The sequence below is a fragment of the Pelodiscus sinensis genome, chromosome 2, assembly GCF_052426305.1.
Source record: "Pelodiscus sinensis isolate ZL-2025 chromosome 2, ASM5242630v1, whole genome shotgun sequence".
In the NCBI taxonomy this organism is placed as follows: Eukaryota; Metazoa; Chordata; order Testudines; family Trionychidae; genus Pelodiscus; species Pelodiscus sinensis.
Window position 1 is genome coordinate 74643782 of NC_143053.1, and position 21244 is coordinate 74665025.

Consider the following 21244-nt stretch of genomic DNA (forward strand, 5'->3'; position numbering starts at 1 on the left):
AACTTGCTCTCACAAGAAGGTGAACTGCACATGGAAACTGTGAAAATTCCATCTACTTCAGCAGTATATATTGTGTCCCCATCTCCCACCTTTACCTACAGAGGCATTCAGCAAGGTGTATTGCCTACTAACTTTTTTATTTTTCCTTTCAGACCCCATGATAGTCAACCCTGCTCAGATCACTGGCTTCAGGGTGACTTTCCAGCATGCACTATGTCAGCACGTAATGTCACAGCTGCTGCAGGACATTGTAAAAGAAAGGAACCAGCCTATTGGGCAGGGAGGTGTCAGGTAAGTTATTGTTAAAAGAAGTACAATGCAGCTTTTATGTTAGATGTAATTTTGTAATTTATTAAGTCCCTGCCTCCCTTCACAATTTAATAATGAAAGAACTAACAACAAAGCTGACCTTCCCCAATACCATAGGCTAGCTCCCTGCTCCAGCAGAGTCCTAAAGCAGTTGTGATATCCACATGGTGCATGCTGGGACATCATATCAGAGCTTGAGCTGGTAATCCAAACAGGGCTGGGTGCCGTGGGACCTTGAAAGCAGACAGAAAAGGTGAGTTGTTGTTGTTATGGAGCCAAGTGCTGACCATACTAATTAGACCCGCTACTGAGAACACTCAAGTATTACTAACGTGGATGGAATTTTCATGTGCTAGTTGCAATCCATGTTGATAAGTGAGAGTAATTCTAATGTTTAAATTCCCATGCCTTCAATGGCCTCATATGATTTCATACTCTCAGATCACGACTCCTATAGAGAGATTATGTCTAATCAACCAAATATTTGGTAGAACTGGTGGAAAATATGGAAAAATGATTTCACAATAAGTGTATACTTTCAAAGTGGGGATGTGAACGGTTAACCGGTTACATGGTAAGCATCACCCTTACTGGGTAACGCTTACTGGTAACCAGTTAACCGGCAGCCCTATGGAGCCAGGGGCTGGAAACTGGCAGCCCTGTGAGGCTGATTGCTGGGAGCCTTGCTGGGTTGGGAGCTGGCAGTCAGCAGACCCCTAGGACCAATGGATGGGGGCGGGGGGAAGGTGCTCCAGCCCAAAGTGGCTCCTTCACCCATGGAATCCTGCTTAATCAGTTAACCGGTTAAATTAACCTTGTTAAATGTTACATTGATTAAACGGGATTTTACATCCCCATTTCAAAGGTGTTCCCATTCTGTAAGATTTGAATCAAACTTGGTTGCAAAATATATTTTAAAATGTTGACATTTTTAATTTTAGTTCCCTCCTGCTTAGTCATTAAATGAATGATACCCAGTTTTTTCTTCATTTTTTCATTTCTCTTCTTTTTTGTGTTTCCTTCTTCCACTCTAAGTTTTTAAAAGTTGAAGAATGCTTCAAAGTCTGCAGAGTGGCAAAAGGAATTTCATTTAAAATGAAAAAGGCCAGTATGTATTAAGTGACTCAGGGTATGTCTACATTACAAAGTTAATTCGAACTAACAGACGTTAGTTCGAATTAACTTTGATAGGCGCTACACATACAAACCGCTAGTTCGAACTTAATTTGAACTAGTGGAGCGCTTAATTCGAACTAGGTAAACCTCATTCCACGAGGACTAACGCCTAGTTCGAATTAAGGGCTGTGTAGCCATTTAATTCGAACTAGTGGGAGGCTAGCCCTGCCCCGCTTTCCCTGGTGGCCACTCTGGGCACCACCAGGGAAACTCTTCTGCCTCCCTCCCGGCCCCGGAACCCTTAAAGGGGCATGGGCTGGCTACGGTGCCCGTGCCAAGTGCAAGCCTGCCAGCACCCAGCCAGCAGACCCTGCACCTGGCACGGCTCGAGCCAGCCATCCAATGCCACCCAGCCCTCCGCCTCTTCCTGGGACCAGGCTGGCGGCTCCCGGGAGCCTGCCCGGGTCCACAAGAGGCGGGCGCCCGCCTGGTCTAGTGCGGACATTGTGGACCTCATCCATGACCTCCGCACTAGGCACAGGAAAGTGGCCGTCTAGGGCAGGATAGCTGCCAGCCTGGCAACCCAGGAGCAGGTGTGCATGAAAATCAGAGTGGTCCAGTGAGACTCCCGACCCTGACCCCTGAGCTTAGACTGGCCGTAATGGGTCAGACCAAAGGTCCATCTAGCCCAATAGCCTGTTTGCCGACAGTGGCCAACACTAGGGACCCTGGAGGGGGTGGACCGAAACAATGACCAAGCCATTTGTCTCGTGCCATCCATCTCCAGCCTTCCACAAACAGAGGCCAGGGACACCATTCCTACCCCTTGGCTAATACCACTCCATGGACCCAACCTCCGTGACTTTATCTCACTTCCCTTTAAACTCTGTTCTAGTTCTAGCCTTCACAACCTCCTGCAGCAAGGAGTTCCACGGGTTGACTATTTGCTTTGTGAAGAAGAACTTTCGCATATTAGTTTGAATCCTGCTACCCATTCATTTCATTTGGTGTCCTCTAGTCCTTCTGTTATGGGAACTAATGAAGAACTTTTCTTTATGCACCCTCTCCACACCACTCATGCTTTTATAGACCTCTATCCTATCCCCCCTCAGTCTCCTTTTTTCTAAGCTGAGAAGTCCCAATCTCTTTAGCCTCTCTTCATATGGGACCTATTCCAAACCCCTGATCATTTTAGTTGCCCTCCCCTCTCCCACTCTCTCTCTCTTCCTCTCTCCCACCTCCTTTTCCCAGTCTCCCCGAGTTTTGTTCAATAAAGAGAGTTTCTGTTTTTGAACACACGTGTCCTTTATTTTGTACATCAGGAGGGGGGCTAGGGAGGGGTAAGTGGAAGGGAGTGAGGGAGGAATGGGGTACGAGCCCCCGATGGGGAGGACTGGGGTGGTTCTGCGGGCTCCTCGGGGTGGAAGCTCACCTGCAGCCCCCCGAATGGCCGCCCTCCCCGGATGGCAGCCTGCGGCAAGTGCAGCCGGGCTGGTGGCTGAGTGCTGTGATGTGCCCAGTGTGGGCATTCAGGGCATTCCAAGCCAGGACTGCTTTGCTGTCCCTCATTGAGTTAGACAAGCGAGCGGGGAACCCCTGAGAACTGTCTGTCCGGGGTGGGGGTCGGGTCTCTTTAACCACAGCCCTCGGCTAGTCTGAGACAGCAGCTCCACGCTCTAAGTCCTAATCTGATGCGCTGCCGGCACTGCTTCCGGCCATCCTTAACCCCGGTTCAGGGTCCGCTCAATGTGGACATGCTAGTTCGAATTAGCAAAACGCTAAATCGAACTAGTTTTTAGGTTTAGATGCACTAGTTCGAATTAGCTTAGTTCGAATTAACTATTTCGAATTAAGTTAGTTCGAATTAGTGCTGTAGTGTAGACATACCCTCATATTAGTGTTCATTCAGTGCTTTTAGTGAGGGGGGAAAAAGCAGGGTGGGTGCAGATTGGCAATGCAACATAATGGTGAAAAATAAGCAAAATGTTTAAAGCAGTTTTAAAAAAGTTTTCAATTTAGAAAAACAACAACACTTTTGCATAAAAATAGTTTTGAACAGAATCTTTTGACCAGCTAAACATTACTTCAATTAGACTAGATCTGAGAAAGTTCAATCCCTCTTCTCTTTCTTTTCAAAAAATTTGCCATCCTCAGACACCTGGGATGCTTTTAAAAAGTTTGGTACTTACAACAATTCCATGTTAATCAAAATAGCAGTATAGCCTGTGTAGTCCTTCAAGTGAAAGCAAGATAATTTGTGGAGAACACTTGAAAAAATACTGAAAGGAGGGGGGGAAATTAAATCTAACTAGATGAGTAAACAAAAGGGTACATTAAGTGAAGGAAAGCATTTTACTGCTATGCTGAAAGGTCAATACTGGGTTTTAGTATTAGGATTTGAATACATGGCTTTTTAACCTAGCTAGTCAGCATGCTACTAGTTGAGTCATACTTTTTCTTTACATCTATAAGAACTAGGCTTTATCCTACACTTTCAGAGTTAGAGAGCAAATTAATATTCTTTCCCCATACTCATGTTGGAATGTTAGAAATAGTGTATTATCTACTAGAACTATATGAAGTCCTAATAAAATCAACTTTTTATTTGGAGATAATAGATCATTTAATTTCATTTTTCCATTATATATTTTATATCCTTAATCATTATTGCAACTGAGTCTTAAATAAAGCATTCCTAGGAAGATGTACCAAATAAGGACTATGAAGTGTTAAAAACTTTTTTAGTTGAATTAATTTCATCATAGGAAAACATAAACACTGAATAGGTTGGCAATACATTACTCCTTGCAAAGATTGTTACAATTGAAAAACCAATAAATGAGAGTAATGAATTTCTCTTTTTATTTTATATTCCCTTATAGGAGTTTGCTCCTTGTGTGGAAACAGTATTCTTCTGTATGTTTCCTATAAGAAAAAGAATTTGCTAAAACCAGCAGAATTCTTCATAATCAACCTTGCCATCAGTGACCTTGGTATGACTCTGACCTTGTACCCTCTAGCTGTTACATCCAGCCTTTCTCACAGGTTTGTTCAATATGTACATGGTATTTAACATCCTCTGCACAAACTGGAGGTCTCTGCCAGCAGAGAGGACTGAATTATTCTGCCATTTTTGTAGAAAGGACAGGGAAGATTAATTACAGAGATTGAAGAAAATGTATGTTATGTAAATACATCTTTGGAGCTGCTGCATCTCATTCTCCACTAAGGCCTTGTTCACACACACGCTTGTTTACACACTGAGCCTAAAAGTGTTGCAGAGGAAGAGGAATGAGGAGACTTAAATTTTTAGCAGCTAGTGCCAGAGAGAAAGGGGCAAACAGTTTGGTAGAAAGTGGCTGAATTGAACAGCTTCTCTTTTCTTCTACCCTTCCCTCAAAAATGGGAACAGACAACAATTTTCTTAATGGTACTAAGATATTCTGTAAGAATGTCCTCCTTCAGTTAACTGCTGACCAAGCTTTAGTTTTAAATGGTAAATGTCAACATTTTCATAATGACCACTACAAGTCACTTTCTACCATCTACCTATAAATTAGAAGAATGCTGACTTTTAAATCTTGACTCTTGTTTTTGTTTTGTTTTTAGGTGGCTGTACGGTAAACAAGTTTGCTTGTTCTATGCATTTTGTGGTGTACTTTTTGGGATCTGCAGTTTGACAACATTAACATTACTTAGCACTGTGTGCTGCCTCAAAATTTGTTTCCCAGCTTATGGTAAGTTAACTTCATTCTCTCTCAGACTGTTCAATATTTGTCTTTTGAGCTAAGACTGCCAATGGCTAGTATGTGTATCTTGGAGAATGTTTATATAGAAAGGTGTGTTACAATAATTGTTTGATTATAAATCTAGTTTATTATATCTGAACCCACATAAGCTGAGGTAAAAGACTCAGAAAAGGACCATGATGTAACTCTTTAAATGGAGCAAGGTAGGATTAAGTTAATATTGTTTTTATGAATAATTTTATACAATGATCTTTGACTTGAGACAGGTGTGAGCAGCATTTCAGTACTTTAAATTTGCTGTAAATTGTAGAGATGCATACTATATACTTTTGACCTTGTCAGATATTTTCTTTCAACTTCTTTTGTTCATCTGCTCAAGTTCTTTCTTTATTACCTCACTTCTTAGGATAAGAGGAATGTCAAAAGAAAAATGCAGCATCACATTTTATTACTATACGAAGAATGACTTTAAAAATCTGGTATCTTGTTGCAGACTGGAACTTTAGGCAGAAAAGATCATGTGTGAATCATATTTTACCATGAGGTCAAACTGTCCTTGTGGTTTTTAAATATTCTTGCTTTTGTGCTAAAATCTTACCTGGTAACTTTTAACTTAGAAGAAGATTTTTAAATCCCTGAAGATGTAGCATTGCAAGAAAAATGCATATGATTGTAGTAAGTGTAGTCATGCAAATGGTGTCAACAGAACTACTTACTCTTAGCGAGATACATTTTCCAGCTCAAAGATGGCTTTCTCTTGAATCAAGACACACATCAACTAACAGTATCTTTGTTTGTTTTTTGCCTGTGCACAGTGTAGGATTGTTTAAAGAAATTATAACTGTGAGGGTTCAATAATTAATGTGAAAGTATGTTGAAAATGCAACACCCAGTTAAGCATATTCTTAAAGTCTTACCATCATCTAAACTGGAAAATGGCAGCTATAAACATTTTAAAGCATGGATTATGAACTCTGACCTACAAATACTTCGCACTACTTGTATGGGACAAAACATTTAGTAGAATCTCTCTAGATGAAGGCCCTTTTTAAGTTTGAAATCAGGGTGGTAATTCTTTAGATTCATTAGTGTTAACATTATATTTAAAAAAAGAACTAGATAAATGCATGGAGGATAGGCCTATTAATAGTTCTTAGCAAAGATAGGTATGGATGGTGTCCCTAGCCTCTCTTTGCCACAAGCTGGGAATGAGTGACAGGGAATGATAACTTAAGTACATGCTCTGTTCATGCCCATTAGGGGATCTGGAATTGGCTACTGTCAGCAGACAGAATACTGGGCTAGATGGACCGTTCTTATACTGCAAACCATTCTAAGATGGAACACGTTTTGAATCTGCAGGGAGCCAGATCTTTAGCTGTGACTGAGGAGCACACAGCACTGGTTGCAGGAACAAGGGTGTAAGACAACCATGAAACTCCCCTTTGCAATCGACTCTCACTTCCTCAGTTCAGTATTAATTTGTTTCCCACTGTGAATCCAAGCAGCCTGTTTTCATCTTAAGGTGACAAGGTTGATTTCTTGAATGTTTCCTTGAATATTTCCTTTAATTTTTTATGCTTCTACAAAAAATGTCAATTAAATTTCAGCGAAGATTTCTTATTTATATCATGATTTCCTGGCACAGCTTTTTCTCAAGCTGTCTCTTCAACCTCCTTTTGGCCAGAAGCGTACATCTAGGTGAATGAAGCGGGACCTGAAACATCTTGTCTCTGCAGCCCACCCAACATGTGATTATTTAGTGTTCAGAATATTACAAACTCACTTCATGGTGTCTTTGGTTTGAAATCAAGCAGGGGCCTTTATGATTATTTATTCAAATTGAGGTAATACAGAGAAGCCCTAGAATTATTGGACTAGAATCCCATTGTGGTAAGTGCTATACAGAAAATGAAAACCAATCCTTCCCCAAAGAATTTGCAGCCTAAACTTAAGACGCATAAAAACAGGGAGAGAGACACATACAGGGAGCACAAGGCAACAATGAGCTAATATTAACCAGCATGATCGACAGGGATCTAAGCTCATCCACTGCTTACCTCTTAAGGCATCACAACAGAGAGAGGATTTAATAGGAGGGAAGACAATCGGATAGCTTTGGGGGACTCCTCTCAAGCATGGGGGTAAAGAGTTGTAATCCAGAGTGCCCAATAAAAAAAGGTCCTATGTATTGTTTTCTGGCTTGTGTAATTAGAATCCATTACGCTACTGCTACTATGAGCAGTTCTTCACTGATTGTTCCATGTCTTCCAGGAAACAGATTTACACGACAACATGGATGGATCTTGATAGCCTGCGCTTGGGCCTATGCAGCAATTTTTGCCTGCTCACCTCTAGCTCACTGGGGAGAATATGGAGCAGAACCCTATGGGACAGCATGTTGCATTGACTGGCATTTCTCAAATGCAAACACAGTGGCAATGTCTTACACCGTGGCTCTCTTTGTCTTCTGCTTTATCCTCCCCTGTGGGATAATTGTTACGTCCTATACCCTCATTCTGATAACTGTCAAAGAATCCAGAAAAGCAGTGGAACAGCATGTCTCAGGTCCCACCAGGATGAGCAACGTGCAGGCTATTACAGTCAAGGTATTTGAAAATTTGTGTTCTCAAGCCACATCGTGCATACACTGGCAGCACCATTTAGAGCGGTTGAAGGACCCCTAGAGAGGAATGAGAAAGGAAAGAAGATCAGTCCCCATTTGTTTCTGGAACAAGCATGTAGTGTTACCATGTGTGTATTCACTACATGCAAATGAATTATTTTTGCGAAATCCCTCAAGTGATAGCTCTGAGGTTTCTGCAGGCTCTGGTAACAAAGATAATGTAGAAGTTTTAGTAGAGTTTTGTGAAAATATCAGGCATTTTTTCTTTAACATTCTAGATATTTTATAAGCTATTTTGGAAGAGTAGGATTTCTTTGGAAAACCAGGACTGTTAAGGGAAAATTTATGCTGAATGCAATACAACTTTGAAACTTGTAATAGAAATGTATACTTCTTGTAGCATGCAAAATTGTGTACCTAAACTCGTAGTTGCCAGTTATTTGGAAGGAAGTCTTAAAAAGTTACATTTTGATCTTCTGTGTTCGGGTCATCTCTCTTTTGGCTACTAGGTCCATCTGCCTTTCTCCTTGTTTTCAGGATCCCAAATTTCACTTTCTCCCCCACATCTGTTTGCCTTCAGAATTCCGGGGCACACTTACCTTTCTACTTTCAGGAAGTTTGAAACTCAAAAGATATTCCTGACATTCCTAGTATGATATTTTATGGATGTTGTTCCAGGTGGGCTGTTTTGTACAGATGTATGTGTAGTAACATTGCATTGAGGTGTTTCTATAGCATTATCTAGATCAGTGGTTCCCAACCTTTTGTATACAACAGATTGGCAAACTCATTTTAAAACTTTTGGTGGTCTGGTACAGAAACATTTGCATATTCATTGTGGTAATTTATTTTAAGCGGCCACGTATTATTTTACATTGCATCTGTATGCACACAATGCATATCATTCATTGGCCTTAACCTGTGTGCTGATTCCTATCCACTTAAAAACTAAACTACATTATGAATACTCAATATTAGCTTCATTTTTATTTTTCCTGTTTTTTACCAGTGAATACAGGGTTATACAGTAGGAAGGCTGTGCCAAACAAATAGTGAAGTATCCCTTCCCCAAATCATGTGAAGTCGAAAGGCATAAAATCATACAGCATGGAAGATCAAAATCATGCAGGTTGCCCCCCACAGAACATCTCCAGCCCCCTCACCTCTCCCCAGCTGCCTGGGTAGTGGCAGCCCCAGGTAAGCCCCAGCTACGCCACCAGGGGGTCCCCAAGCCAGCTGAGAAAGGCAAAAGCAGCTGATACCCATTGGAAATTAATGAGAAATTCCCATTGGAAATTAATGACAAAGGACAGATCTACACTGAAGGTTTGCCAATACAGCTGTACCTGCATACTCACCTACTGAAGATGCAGCTTCTACTGACCAAAAATACTGGCTATTTCTGATATATTTTATACCAGTTCCACAACCCAAATTAGTTGTACCAGCAAAAATACTTTTATGCTGGTATAATTGTGTCTACACTAGGGTTTTTGGAGTATAATAATATTGTGAAGTAAAAAGGCATCCCACTCAGCAAACAATAACATGCCAGCTAAAATATTTAGGAGATTGTTGGCCTGACTCCATTTTGTGCTATTAAAAAACTCTCCCTAAAAATCTTGGGGCAGATCCTCAGCTGGCATAAATCAGTGTTAGGAGGAGCCTCCCGCTGAGTGGGGAGGGAGGAGAATGTGCTCGCCAGGGCAGTCACCCTTCACGTGGCGCTTGGCTCCGGTGGCCCTTCGCGGCTCCAGAGCTGGAACCAGGGCTATGGTGAGGCTGCCCCATTGTTGTTATTAATATAGGGATGGGAAGGTGTAACAGGGCACAGCAGAGCCTCTGTTGATTTAGCCTCTGATCTGCTCCAAAAATCATTCAGAAATCTTCTGGCTCAGCAATTACTGATGCAGTTTACTTACACATTAAAAACCCACCAGATATTTCTGAGGGTTTCCAGCCTGAGGGGGGCTTCTCTTTCTTGAAGCCAGAAGGTGATCACTGTCCCTCTCCTTCCTTCCTCTGAGCCATTCTATAGCCCCTAACCTAATCAGAGGAGGTAGCTGTTTCACCCCCCACTTGCTTCCTTAAATGGAGCTGGAGTGACAGAGGGCTGGCTCAGCAATTCCTTGTCAGCATCTTGTCACAGAATCACCCCATACGGAATTTATTGGCAGCCATGGGCAGCCACATGTATCCGCTAATGGCAGATTGCACGCCCTTACCCGGGCCTCACCCCATTCTCAGCACCAGGAATCAAAATGGAGACCAAAAAGTGTAAGCAGTGAAACAAACATTTAAATATTTTTCCTACAAACCCACACATTTTAACAGAGATGAGCCAGTGTGTTTATATTGCCTTCACTTTTTAGTTTTCTGCTATGTTATGCTTGGCCCTGGCTGTTGGGGCAGCCACCCTCCACACAGCGCTTGGCCCTGGCCTAGTGCTGCAGCCGCCGATCACGTGGCCCTGCCAGCTGGGTTGTGTGGCAGCCACTGGAGCTGGAACCAGGGCCATGGTGAAACTGCCCCACTAGGGACAGCATCAGCACACCCGACTGCTTGCTGTGCCACTCATCTGATGCTGTTTGGGGAACCCCCTCAGTGGGCGGGGCTTATTAGCAGTTGGAGGCGTGGCCTGACAGAGTTTGCAGACTGGCAGTTGAAGATCCAGAAGAAAATTAGATCACATTAAATAAATGAGAAATAGCTAAATATTGAGACCTATGCTAAGTGCTCAGGAATTGGTAGTAAAGGAAGAGAATTGCTTTTTGACAGTGGCGATATAGGGGTAAGCAGTAGGCAACAGCCATGCTCCCAGAAGAGGCAGGGCCATGTGTAGAAGGAGTTGGGTTGGGTGCTAACCTCAACTCCACTGGCCTTTTAGTGCTGACTAGAGCGTGCCTCTTGGGGTTCTAGTTAGGGATGTGAAGGACTAGTGGACAGGCTAGTAGACTTGTCACTTCCCCCCCTTGCTGCGTCTATCAGAAAGTGGCAGTAAAGGCGTGGGGGGAGTGGAGAGGGTACTTCAAAGAGGCAGCTGGGGCGTCCTCAGGCTGCATGTGGCGTTTCAAAGCAGCAGTGCCGCGTGGAGCCTGGGATCAGCTGATCCTGGGCTCCATGCGATACTTCAAAGGTGGAGGCGCCCTATCGACTAATTGAATAGTTGATACAGAATGATTCGATTAGTCACTTAGTCAATATTTAACATCTTTAGTTCTGAGGGGCAAATTAAAGAGCCTCTGAGTTTTGGCTGGCATTGCTACAGCAGCCCCGGGCTCTTTTGAATTGCTGAGCCCTGGGACAGTTGCTGCATTCATCTTCCTCCACTCCCACCCCCGCTTGCAGGCTGTTGATGAAGAGAATTACTGAGCATAAATAGGGCTAAATAAATGAGCTGATCAGTGCTAATGCTCCTGCAATATCCTATGAGAAGAAAAGGTTAAGAAATCCATTTATATTATTAAAATATATTTTGAAAGATTCTTGCATATTGGATGCTATTGCATTTATTAGAATAAATGCAGATCAAACTGGATAAACTTTTATATATGTGGAAAAAGGTTTTGAAGTGAAATATTTTATCCCACATATCTCACTGTTCCATATATTAAAATGGGGCTCCATTTAGTTCATTCCCATGAAATTTGCTCCTTCCCACCATATTTTGTATGTGAATTTAAACAGAAAATAAGCTATTGTTTGCAAATCTCTCTCTCTCTCTCTCTCTCTCTCTCTCTCTCTCTCTCTCTCTCTCTCTCTCTCTCTATATATATATATATATATATTATGCACACACCCCACACATAAGTATAGTCCTTCTAATTAATGAAGATGAATCTGCAGGTGTAAGTTACCTGAGTGTTATTTCTTCTTGAAATAACAAGAAATGTGACCCGATCCATTCCTCTCAATGGGCTGTTAATTTTGAAACCTAACAATAAATCACAGGAGCTCTCCAGAAGTACTTTTGTTCCTTTTGGATCCCCATAGCAACAGTGACTACTACTCGCCGCTTCCTCCGTTTAGCTAGTTCGTGTTAGAGCTTCCCAATACAGTATCTCCTGCCCCCTTCCTGGTATAGATTCTTTCTCCTGCCTCTTTCCTGTCACTTCATCCCATGGCCCTCCCTGACATAAGCCATACTCTCTGGTACTCTGGCAAAACTCAACATTGAAATGTGCCTCTGGAGCCTGATCAGGTCCCCATTGATGTCACTGAGAGTTGGAGCAGGCCTATAGACCCAGATCCTGAAAGGGATTTAAGCTTCTAACTCACATTGATTTTAATAAAAAACAGGACTATGTAGCACTTTAAAGACTAACAAGATGGTTTAATAGGTGATGAGCTTTCGTGGGCCAGACCCACTTCCTCAGATCAAATAGTGGAAGAAAATTGTCACAACCATATATACCAAAGGATACAATTAAAAAAATGAACAAATATGAAAAGGACAAATCAAATTTCAGAACAGAAGGGGGATGGAGGAGGAAGAACGGGGGGGGGGGAGGTAAATGTCTGTGAGCTAATGATATTAGAGGTGATAATTGGGGAAGCTATCTTTGTAATGGGTAAGATAATTAGCGTCTTTATTCAAATTTGAATGTAAAGTGTCGAATTTAAGCATGAATGAACTTCTCTCCCCTCCCAGGCAAACCCGACCCCTCGGTGACCGAACCCAGTCTACCCTCCCTTCTGTCCCCCCACCTAATCCACCTTGTGCCCTCTCTTCCCTCCTAGCCAAACCCGATCTCCACCCTACCCCCTCCGTCCACGGACCCAGTCCGCTCCCCTCTCCCACCTACCCCCACTGACTGAACTCCGTCTCCTTTTCCTTTCTCTGCCAAACCCTCGTGTCCCCTCCCCACAGCATGCGCGGAAACTTCGGAATGCTCTGGGGGAGGGGTGAAAGGGACATGCGTCCTCCTGGGGATGCGCGTGGACACAGCCGGGAAACGTAACAGGCAAGGCCAGGGACACCTCTTTCTCCCTCCCCCAAATCTCTGAGCTAGGGGCAGGTGAGGCCCCCTCCAGCGGCTCCTCAGCACCAGACCAACCAGATGGGGCTGCAAAATAGCTCTCCCCTCCCCCCAGCCTAGGCACCTCTGCTTGAATCATCCTAGCCTGGGCAGGGCCTTCCTTCTGCCCGGGCCCACTAAGGCTGCAGCTCTCCCCTCCCTCCGCGACCAGCACTGAGGCAGAGAAAAGGGGGAGAGAGTTGCCCCCATTTGCCAATGTGCGCTACTCCCCCCTCCTCGCTTCTTCCCCCCCACACTCCTGCAAACTCCTTGGCCAAGGGTGCCTGCTCTGGCCGGAGGGGTTGCTAGTAAGCGCAAGGCAGGTGGAGAGATGACTACAGGCACATGGCTCGCAGCGTGGTCCCTGGCTGCAGTGACCTGGGCTGCCCCTTGCCTGGCCCCAGATCACTCTGTGCAGCCTGCCCCACACAGCCCAGGGAGAGCGGCTCGCCCATCAGGGCCATAGCGCTCCGGCGCCACTGCTGTTCTCAAAGCCCATGGTGCATCCGCCCCCCCCCCGCACATCTGGCCTCGCTGGCTGGTGCCAGTCAGAGGAGCACGAACTATCCCCGGGCACTGGAGTCTGCTTCATGGGAGGCTCCCTCGGCCATTTCCTGCTCCGCAGCCGCTGGATGCTGGGCAGTGGCAGCTGGGCCGGGAAGGCGACTGGAGCAGCGCGTGGCCAGTGCTCCTATCGGGGCCGTTCCACGCTGCCTTGCCAGAATGCCCTCTTGCGCTAACTAGAGGGCGCACTTTTCTCCCTGGTGCTGAGGGAAGGCAGCGAGGCAGCCCCAGAACCGTGATGTCATGGCGCCTCAGCCATCACTGCAGGGCTGTGAACGCGGCTTGCCCCGTGCACCCCACCTGCAGAGGGTGACTCTCTGCTGGCCCATCGCGCATTCCACCGCCTTGCCCATTGTCTTGTGCAGCCGCAGGCAGGCTCACGTTGGTCGGTAACAGTCAGGAGTTCAGGAGTTCTCTAGCCAGTGTCTCTCAGGGGCAGCCGGAATGCCGCCCCTGGCAATGTGCTGCCCCAAGCATGTGCTTGGTTTGCTGGTGCCTAGAGCCGGCCCTGATGGAAGTTAAATAACTACATCCACTGAATCTATAGTCCCAAAACATGAGCTATGAGGGAAGACTGAAAGAATTGGGTTTGTTTAGTTTAGAAAAGAGAAGACTAAGAGGAGACATGATAGCAGTTTTCAAGTTTCTGAAAGGGTGTTATAAGGAGGAGAGAGAAAAATTGTTCTCCTTGGCCTCTGAGGGTAGGACAAGAAGCAATGGGCTTAAACTGCAGCAAGGGAGATTTAGGTTGGACATGAGGAAAAACTTCCTGTCAGCGTTGTTAAACACTGGAATTATATGCCTAGGGAGATTGAGGAATCTTCCTCGCTGGAGATATTTAAGATCAGGTTAGATAGACATCCATCAGGGATGATCTACATGGTGCTTGGTCCTGCCATGAGGGCAGGGGACTGGACTTGATGACGTCTCGAGGTCTCTTTCAGTTCTCGTATTCTATTATTCTATTTTACCAACTATTGAAAGACAGGATGGTCTGGTGGTTAGCATGCTAGTCCATGATTAAAGAGACCAGCTTCAGTTCCCTGTTTTGCCACAAGCTTCACATATGATCTTGGGCAAGTAACTTAGACTTTCTGTGTCTCAGCTCCCCATGACATTTTAAAACTGGGTATAAAAGTGTTTCCATATGTCACAGGGAAGTATATTGTTAGGCTGCGAAGTGCTCAGATACTATAGTAATGAAGGTCATGTGAGTACATTAGAGAACAAAACTAGACATGAAGCTTGACCACGTGCTTAAAATTAAGCACATGCTTCAGTGCTTTGCTGGATTGGAGCCTGGAGGGTATTTATAGTATAGAAAAGTACCCACTCAGATGCACTGCCACTGCCACCGTGTGCATGCATGCGCAAATAACTAGTAATTTGCGTTCACACTGATGTGATTCGCATTCACTCTAGCAGTGATTGGTCACTTGTGTACACTTCCTTTTTTGCACTTGGCCCTGACTATTGGATTCCTTTTTCTGCAGGATGTGTTTTTAACACATTCAGTGAATGCATTCATGTATATTGAAGCAGAACAAAAATGGATGCAAAAGACTAGAATCACTTTAAATCTGTTTGAGTCCATTTTAATTGAGATAAAATTAAATTCAGTTACAATGTACATACTATCCTTTCCCTTTTAGAAGCAGAACAAAACTTAGTCCATGCATCGGTGTGGAAATAAACAAGAATCTTTATCAGGTTTTTTTTTATGTAATAAATGGTAATGTCAGTTTTTAGTCTGGCTATCATTTTTGATAGCTTGAAAGTGTATGGCTTTATGTATAAAGGTGTATCTGGCTGAATAGCATGTATCTTATTTTTAATTGTGTTGAGAATCTGATCCTCTTAGCATAAAATTAAACCATGTACAAAGAGCCAGCACAAGCCACAGTTAAACACTTAAAATAGGATCTAAGTTAAATGGCGCAAAGCTTAGTGCCTGGTTCTCTTTCATCTTCTTTGAATTCAGTGAAATTTTGCCACTGATTTTAATGGGAGTAAGATCAGTATCTGAAACTAAAGGTATATGTGCACTAATAGAAGCATGCTTGAAAGCTGTGATTGGTTGTGGTTTTAAGCGTAGTGTGCTCTGGGCAGCACGGCATTCTCCAGGCAGTGCTGAGGGCTGCATAGCCCCAGCCCCACCCCTTCCACCTGATGCCCATACCCCTTCTGGGAGTGCAGAGCAGTCCCCAACACTTTGCATAGGGGCCCAGCAGGCTGTCAGCGCCACTGCTTGTGAATTGCACCTTCCATCAGAAAATGAACATGTGTTTTTTCAAGGGTCCAGTCCTGCACTCACTTTGTATTCTAAATACCCTTTGACTTCAGGTCAGTGTGAATCTGATGTGTGTGATAATTGCAGGATCAAACCCTTAATCAGGAATCAGACCTGCTAAAAGAACTCTAACTAATAGGAAAAACTTAAAAAACCAATGAATAGTCTAGTAGCACCTTAGGGTATGTCTAATGTAGTCATTCGAACTTGCAAATGAAGCCCGGGATTAAAATATCCCGGGCTTTATTTGCATATTCCTGGACGCCGCCATTTTTAAATGCCCGGTAGTTCGAACCCCCTGCCCGCGGATACACACGGCACGGGCTAGGTAGTTCAAATGAGAGCTCCTAATTCGAACTACCGTTACTCCTCATTGCAGGAAGAGTAACGGTAGTTAGAATTAGGAGCTTTAATTCGAACTACCTAGCCCGTGATGCGTGTATCTGCGGGCAGAGGATTCGAACTACCAGGCATTTAAAAATGGCGGCCCCTGGGAACATACAAATAAATCACGGGATATTTTAATCCCGGGCTTCATTTGCAAGTTAGAATGACTACATTAGCCACCCTAGTTCGAACTAGGGTGGCAGTGTAGACATACTCTAACAAAACATGTAGATGGCATCATGAGCTTTCGTGGACACAGCCCACCCTCAATACCTGGGAGAAACTGCTCTGAACTCAAACAAAGAAGAGAGAGAAAGAAAAACCCCTCTTTTCCAGTTTGAAATTCCTACCTGCCTTGTTACTGGCTGATTGCCCGAACCAATCCCCTCCCCCAGCCGACACTTTTGCTAGGTACCTGAGTTTACCCCTTAGACACCAGGTAGTGGTCAGCACTCCTGATCATGACACTAACTAAAGCAGAGCTAGCCCTACCTTTTATGGATATGCCCATGAAGCACATTTTCATGATGCTGCTTCCAACCCACCCTCAGCCCACCAACAGGAGGGGCAAAGGAGACAGGCCCTTTAAATCAGTGCTGGAGTGCCACACAGCATGCTCCAGGTGGCTTTGAGGGCTGGCTGGGGAGAAGGGCCACAGCACAGCATGCTCCATGTGGCTGGTTGCTCCTAGCCCTGCCCCTTTTGTGAGTGTAGAGCTGGCCCATTCACCTTGCCCAGGATCCCAGCAAGTCTATTGGCCCCTCTGTCCACCTTGCTACTGACGTCTCACTCTAGTGGTCATACCAGGCTATGTAGGGCTGGTGACCATTTTGAGTTTGTTGGAGACACAGGCGCTGGCTTTCTCTGGATTCTGGGATATTCAACCCCTCATGTCTGCCTACACTCTGCCCCCACCTGAACCCTCACTCCTGCTCTGCCTCTTCCCCACCATGCTCCATCTCTGTCCCACGTCTTCCTGTCCAGTTCTGTCCCTGCCCCCAGCACCTCCTGCATGCTGTGGAACAGCTGATTGCAGTGGATGGGAAGTGCTGGGAGGAAGGAGGAGTTGATTGGCAGGGCTGCTGACCTGTACAAGGTGCTGGGGGAGAGGAAGAGGTGGAAGAAGCTGCCTGCCAGTTTTTTTCCCGCTTCCATCAGCTAGAATTCCTCTTCCTACGGTCACCAGGTATTACTCAGACCCTCCTCATTCATGCTGGTCCCCTGAAGGTACATAAGGCAAGCAATAGCCCTAAAAGAAGACCCATATGCTCAAGTGTGTGTTGAAATGTACTTCAGGCTGCCTAGAGTGATCTTATTAGCATGACTAGCCACTGAGCGTATCACATCAATTATTTGGGAACAGAGACTGCTGGCACTAAGAAAAATTTGTAGCTAATTTGTACAGGTCAAAGATAACGTCTGTACTATGCAATGTCACCCTTTCTATTTGGAGTTATAGGCAATATGCTTAAGTGCCTCTATAAAAAGGGAGGCCAGGATGGAAGACAGATTATTATTTTGGTAAAGTGTATGCTGTATTATAGGTCCACTTAACAAAATAGTTCTTCAGTTGATGGACTATTAACGAAACAGACATGACTGCTAACTGTTGGCTTTGATTAATGAAAACACTTTTGAGATATTTTTAGTACATGGCATTTTCAGAACTACCTCTTTTTTTCTCTCCATAATTTAGCTGCAGTAAGCTTTTGGCCAGTCTTTGAATCCTGTTTAACATGTCTCTCTAACCTCTCATGGAGGAGATGGTAAACAAAATGCTACTGAGCTATCTGAAAGTGTCTTGATGCTCCAAAGACCTGATCCAAGGCCTGGTGAAATCCATTGGAAAGACTCAATTTCAATTAGTTTTGGCTCAGACCCCAAATGTGACTCATCAGTGCTGTTGAAATCACAAGGCAATTTTCAGAACCATTTAACTCCTGGGCTACGTCTACACTGGCCCCTTTTCCGGAAGGGGCATGTAAATTTCACCAGTCGTTGTAGGGAAATCCGCAGGGGATTTAAATATCCCCCGCGGCATTTAAATAAAAATGTCTGCCGCTTTTTTCCGGCTTTTAAAAAAGCCGGAAAAGAGCGTCTACACTGGCCCCGATCCTCCGGAAAAAGTGCCCTTTTCCGGAGAGTCTTATTCCTACTTCAAAGTAGGATCGGGGCCAGTGTAGATGCTCTTTTCCGGCTTTTTTAAAAGCCGGAAAAAAGCGGCGGACATTTTTATTTAAATGCCGCGGGGGATATTTAAATCCCCCGCGGATTTCCCTACGACGACTGGTGAAATTTACATGCCCCTTCCGGAAAAGGGGCCAGTGTAGACGAGCCCCTGTAGTATCTCATTGGAGCTTTATGCTGTGGGAGGGGGAAAGGCAGAGGGGTATATATGGCTTTTATTTTCCAAGCAAGTTGCTAATTTCTTTTGCTCACCACCTTGTTCTGTTTCTTTTTATAGTTAAGCAATGTATTGGTTCTTTGTTCTGTGCTATGCAAGAGATAAGACTGGACCCTTCTAGTCTATGCTGACCTTACAATCTATGAAACTGTTTTTGTCTCTATTCTCATGCTTTTGGACCACATGTCCTAGATGCTGAATGTAGTTGCACTTAACAGTCGGGCCAGTTATAGAACTAGACAAGTTGTAGGAGGGAACTGTTTTTGTACTTTCTGTACCCAGCAAATGCTAGACAAGTTTTGGGGTAACAGCAATTGTATGAAAGAGAAAAGGAGCATACATATAATTTATTGCCTCCAATATAGCCTTATTTTTTCTAAGACCTCTACCTGTGTTAACATCAGAAAACGTAAAAGTATTTTTATTCACCTACCAGGAATCTGGAGGCCCATTAAACTCAGCAGGAATAAATGTGCTATAGAAATACAGTGAGAAAACTACAATTCCCATTGTAAATACTCTGTTTTTCTGCAGACACAAATTAATTCAACTGCCAAAAAGAGTGAAATGCACTGTGCTGCAGAGAAATAATAGTGGGCTGTGTGATTTATGTAAAGCACAGCATGACGTACATGTTAATGAGACTAAAACTTCAGACACAGTCTGATTCTTCCATCTGGTTATGGCTGGTGCTAACGTCTTTGCTCAGAAGCTCTTGTAAAATATTAAGGAGAAATTAGAAAATATTTTTCATTTTTCTATCCAAAGCTGCCTTTTAGCCTTACAATGTACCACAGATTGAACCTCTCTAGTCCAGCACTCTTTGGTCTGGCAACATCTGTGGTCCGGCATGATTTTAGTTAACTTGGCCACATCCATGATAAGGTTTCTCCGGTCCCATAAAGTTTGTTTAAAGCCCCCAGTCCTGGTTCTCAGTGTTCTGTGCTGTTATTTAGCTCTAATTTGCCCCTAAATATCTTCTAAGAGCCCAGTAAGCAGTGGAAGTGTTGGTAATGCTGCTAGACAATATTGACCTCTTGTGATTCAGCACAATTCTCTGGTTTGGGACCGGTTAGGTCCCAAAGGTGCTGGACTAGAGAAGTTCAACTTGTATTATTAATACATTCCAGTCAAGAGGTGGCTGAGTTCTGACTTTCATAGACACACATACAGCATGGGCCTGGAGTGGGCCGGGTGCACCCCATGTAAACCAGCAATCACTGCATCTACCTTGTGCCCTGCTTGTTACTATCATGGAACTCTGCCATGTTCAGGGAGCTTATAAAGCAGCAATGAAATAGCTGGCGCGCCCAATCTGTGCTTCCAGCTCCCTACCACACTCTCTGTCTAGACATGTTTTCCCAACCCAATATTCAGATCCTTCATGTAAGGTCTGTGGAGGGAGAAGGATTTCCAGCCAGCTCTGTAGGCTGGTTTTGGAATATCCTTTCTGAGACTAAAGGAGGGGGGCAGGGAAAGCTTGGAACCTTCACTTCCAACCCCAGAGACTACTATTCCCTCAGCTGGTCCCCAGAAGCACTTAGGGTATGTCTACACTAGAAAGTTAGTTCGAACTAACGGACGTTAGTTCGAACTAACTTTCCTATGCGCTACACTAGCGCTCCGCTAGTTCGAATTTGAATCGAACTAGCGGAGCGCTTAGTTCGAACTAGGTAAACCTCATTTTACGAGGACTAACGCCTAGTTCGAACTAGCTAGTTCGAACTAAGGGCTGTGTAGCCCTTTAGTTCGAACTAGTGGGAGGCTAGCCCTCCCCAGGTTTCCCTGGTGGCCACTCTGGCCAACACCAGGGAAACTCTATGCCCCCCTCCCGGCCCCGGACCCCTTAAAGGGGCACGGGCTGGCTACGGTGCCCGTGCCAGGTGCAAGCCTGCCAGCACCCAGCTAGCAGACCCTGCACCTGGCACGGCACAGAGCCACCCACCCGATGCCCCCCAGCCCACCCCCTCTTGCCGGGACCAGGCTGGCGGCTCCCGGGAGCTTGCCCTGGACCGCAAGAGGCGGGCACCTTCCTGGGCTAGTGCGGACATCGTGGACCTCGTCCACGATCTCCGCACTAGGCACAGGAAAGTGGCCGTCTAGGGCAGGAGAGCTGCCAGCCTGGCCACCCAGGACCAGGTGTGCATGAAAATCAAGGGGGTCCACTGAGACCCCCGACACTGAGCCCTGAGCTTACAATGGCCGTCCTGGGTCAGACCAAAGGTCCATCTAGCCCAGTAGCCTGTCTGCCCACAGCGGCCAACCCTAGGGACCCTGGAGGGGATGGACCGAAGACAATGACCAAGCCATTTGTCTCGTGCCATCCCTCTCCAGCCTTCCACAAACTTTGGGCAGGGACACCACTCCTACCCTCTGGCTAATAGGACTCCATGGACCCAACCTCCATGACTTGATCTCACTTCCCTTTAAACTCTGTTCTAGTTCTAGCCTTCACAGCCTCCTGCAGCAAGGAGTTCCACAGGTTAACTATTTGCTTTGTCAAGAACAACAACTTTCTCTTACTAGTTTCAAGCCTGATACCCATTCCTTTCCTTTGGTGTCCTCTAGTCCTTCTTTATGGGAACTCATGAAGAACTTTTCTGAATGCACCCTCTCCACCCAACCCCTGCTTTTAGAGACCTCTATCCTGTCCCCCCTCCGTCTCCTCTTTTCTAAGCTGAACAGTCCCAGTCTCTGTAGCCTCTCTTCATCTGGGACCTGTTCCCAACCCCTGATCATGTTAGTTGCCCTCCCCTCTCCCAGCCTTTCTCTTCCCCTCTC

At 44.9% G+C, this 21244-nt stretch overlaps 1 protein-coding gene across 3 annotated transcripts in view; it reads left to right on the plus strand.

Annotated features, from left to right (window-relative positions):
- The window catches only part of LOC102453472 (opsin-5-like), an 85119-nt gene that overhangs the window by 36009 nt on the left and 27866 nt on the right, over nt 1-21244 (plus strand). For 2 of the 3 annotated variants that reach the window (XM_089776281.1, XM_089776279.1), the window contains exons 4-6: nt 4308-4470; nt 5035-5162; nt 7449-7783. In XM_089776281.1, the coding sequence (XP_089632407.1) occupies nt 4308-4470; nt 5035-5162; nt 7449-7783 (626 nt within the window). Of the gene's footprint in view, nt 1-152; nt 292-4307; nt 4471-5034; nt 5163-7448; nt 7784-21244 lie in introns of all 3 variants that reach the window. The other variant, XM_089776280.1, reaches the window with a different exon arrangement.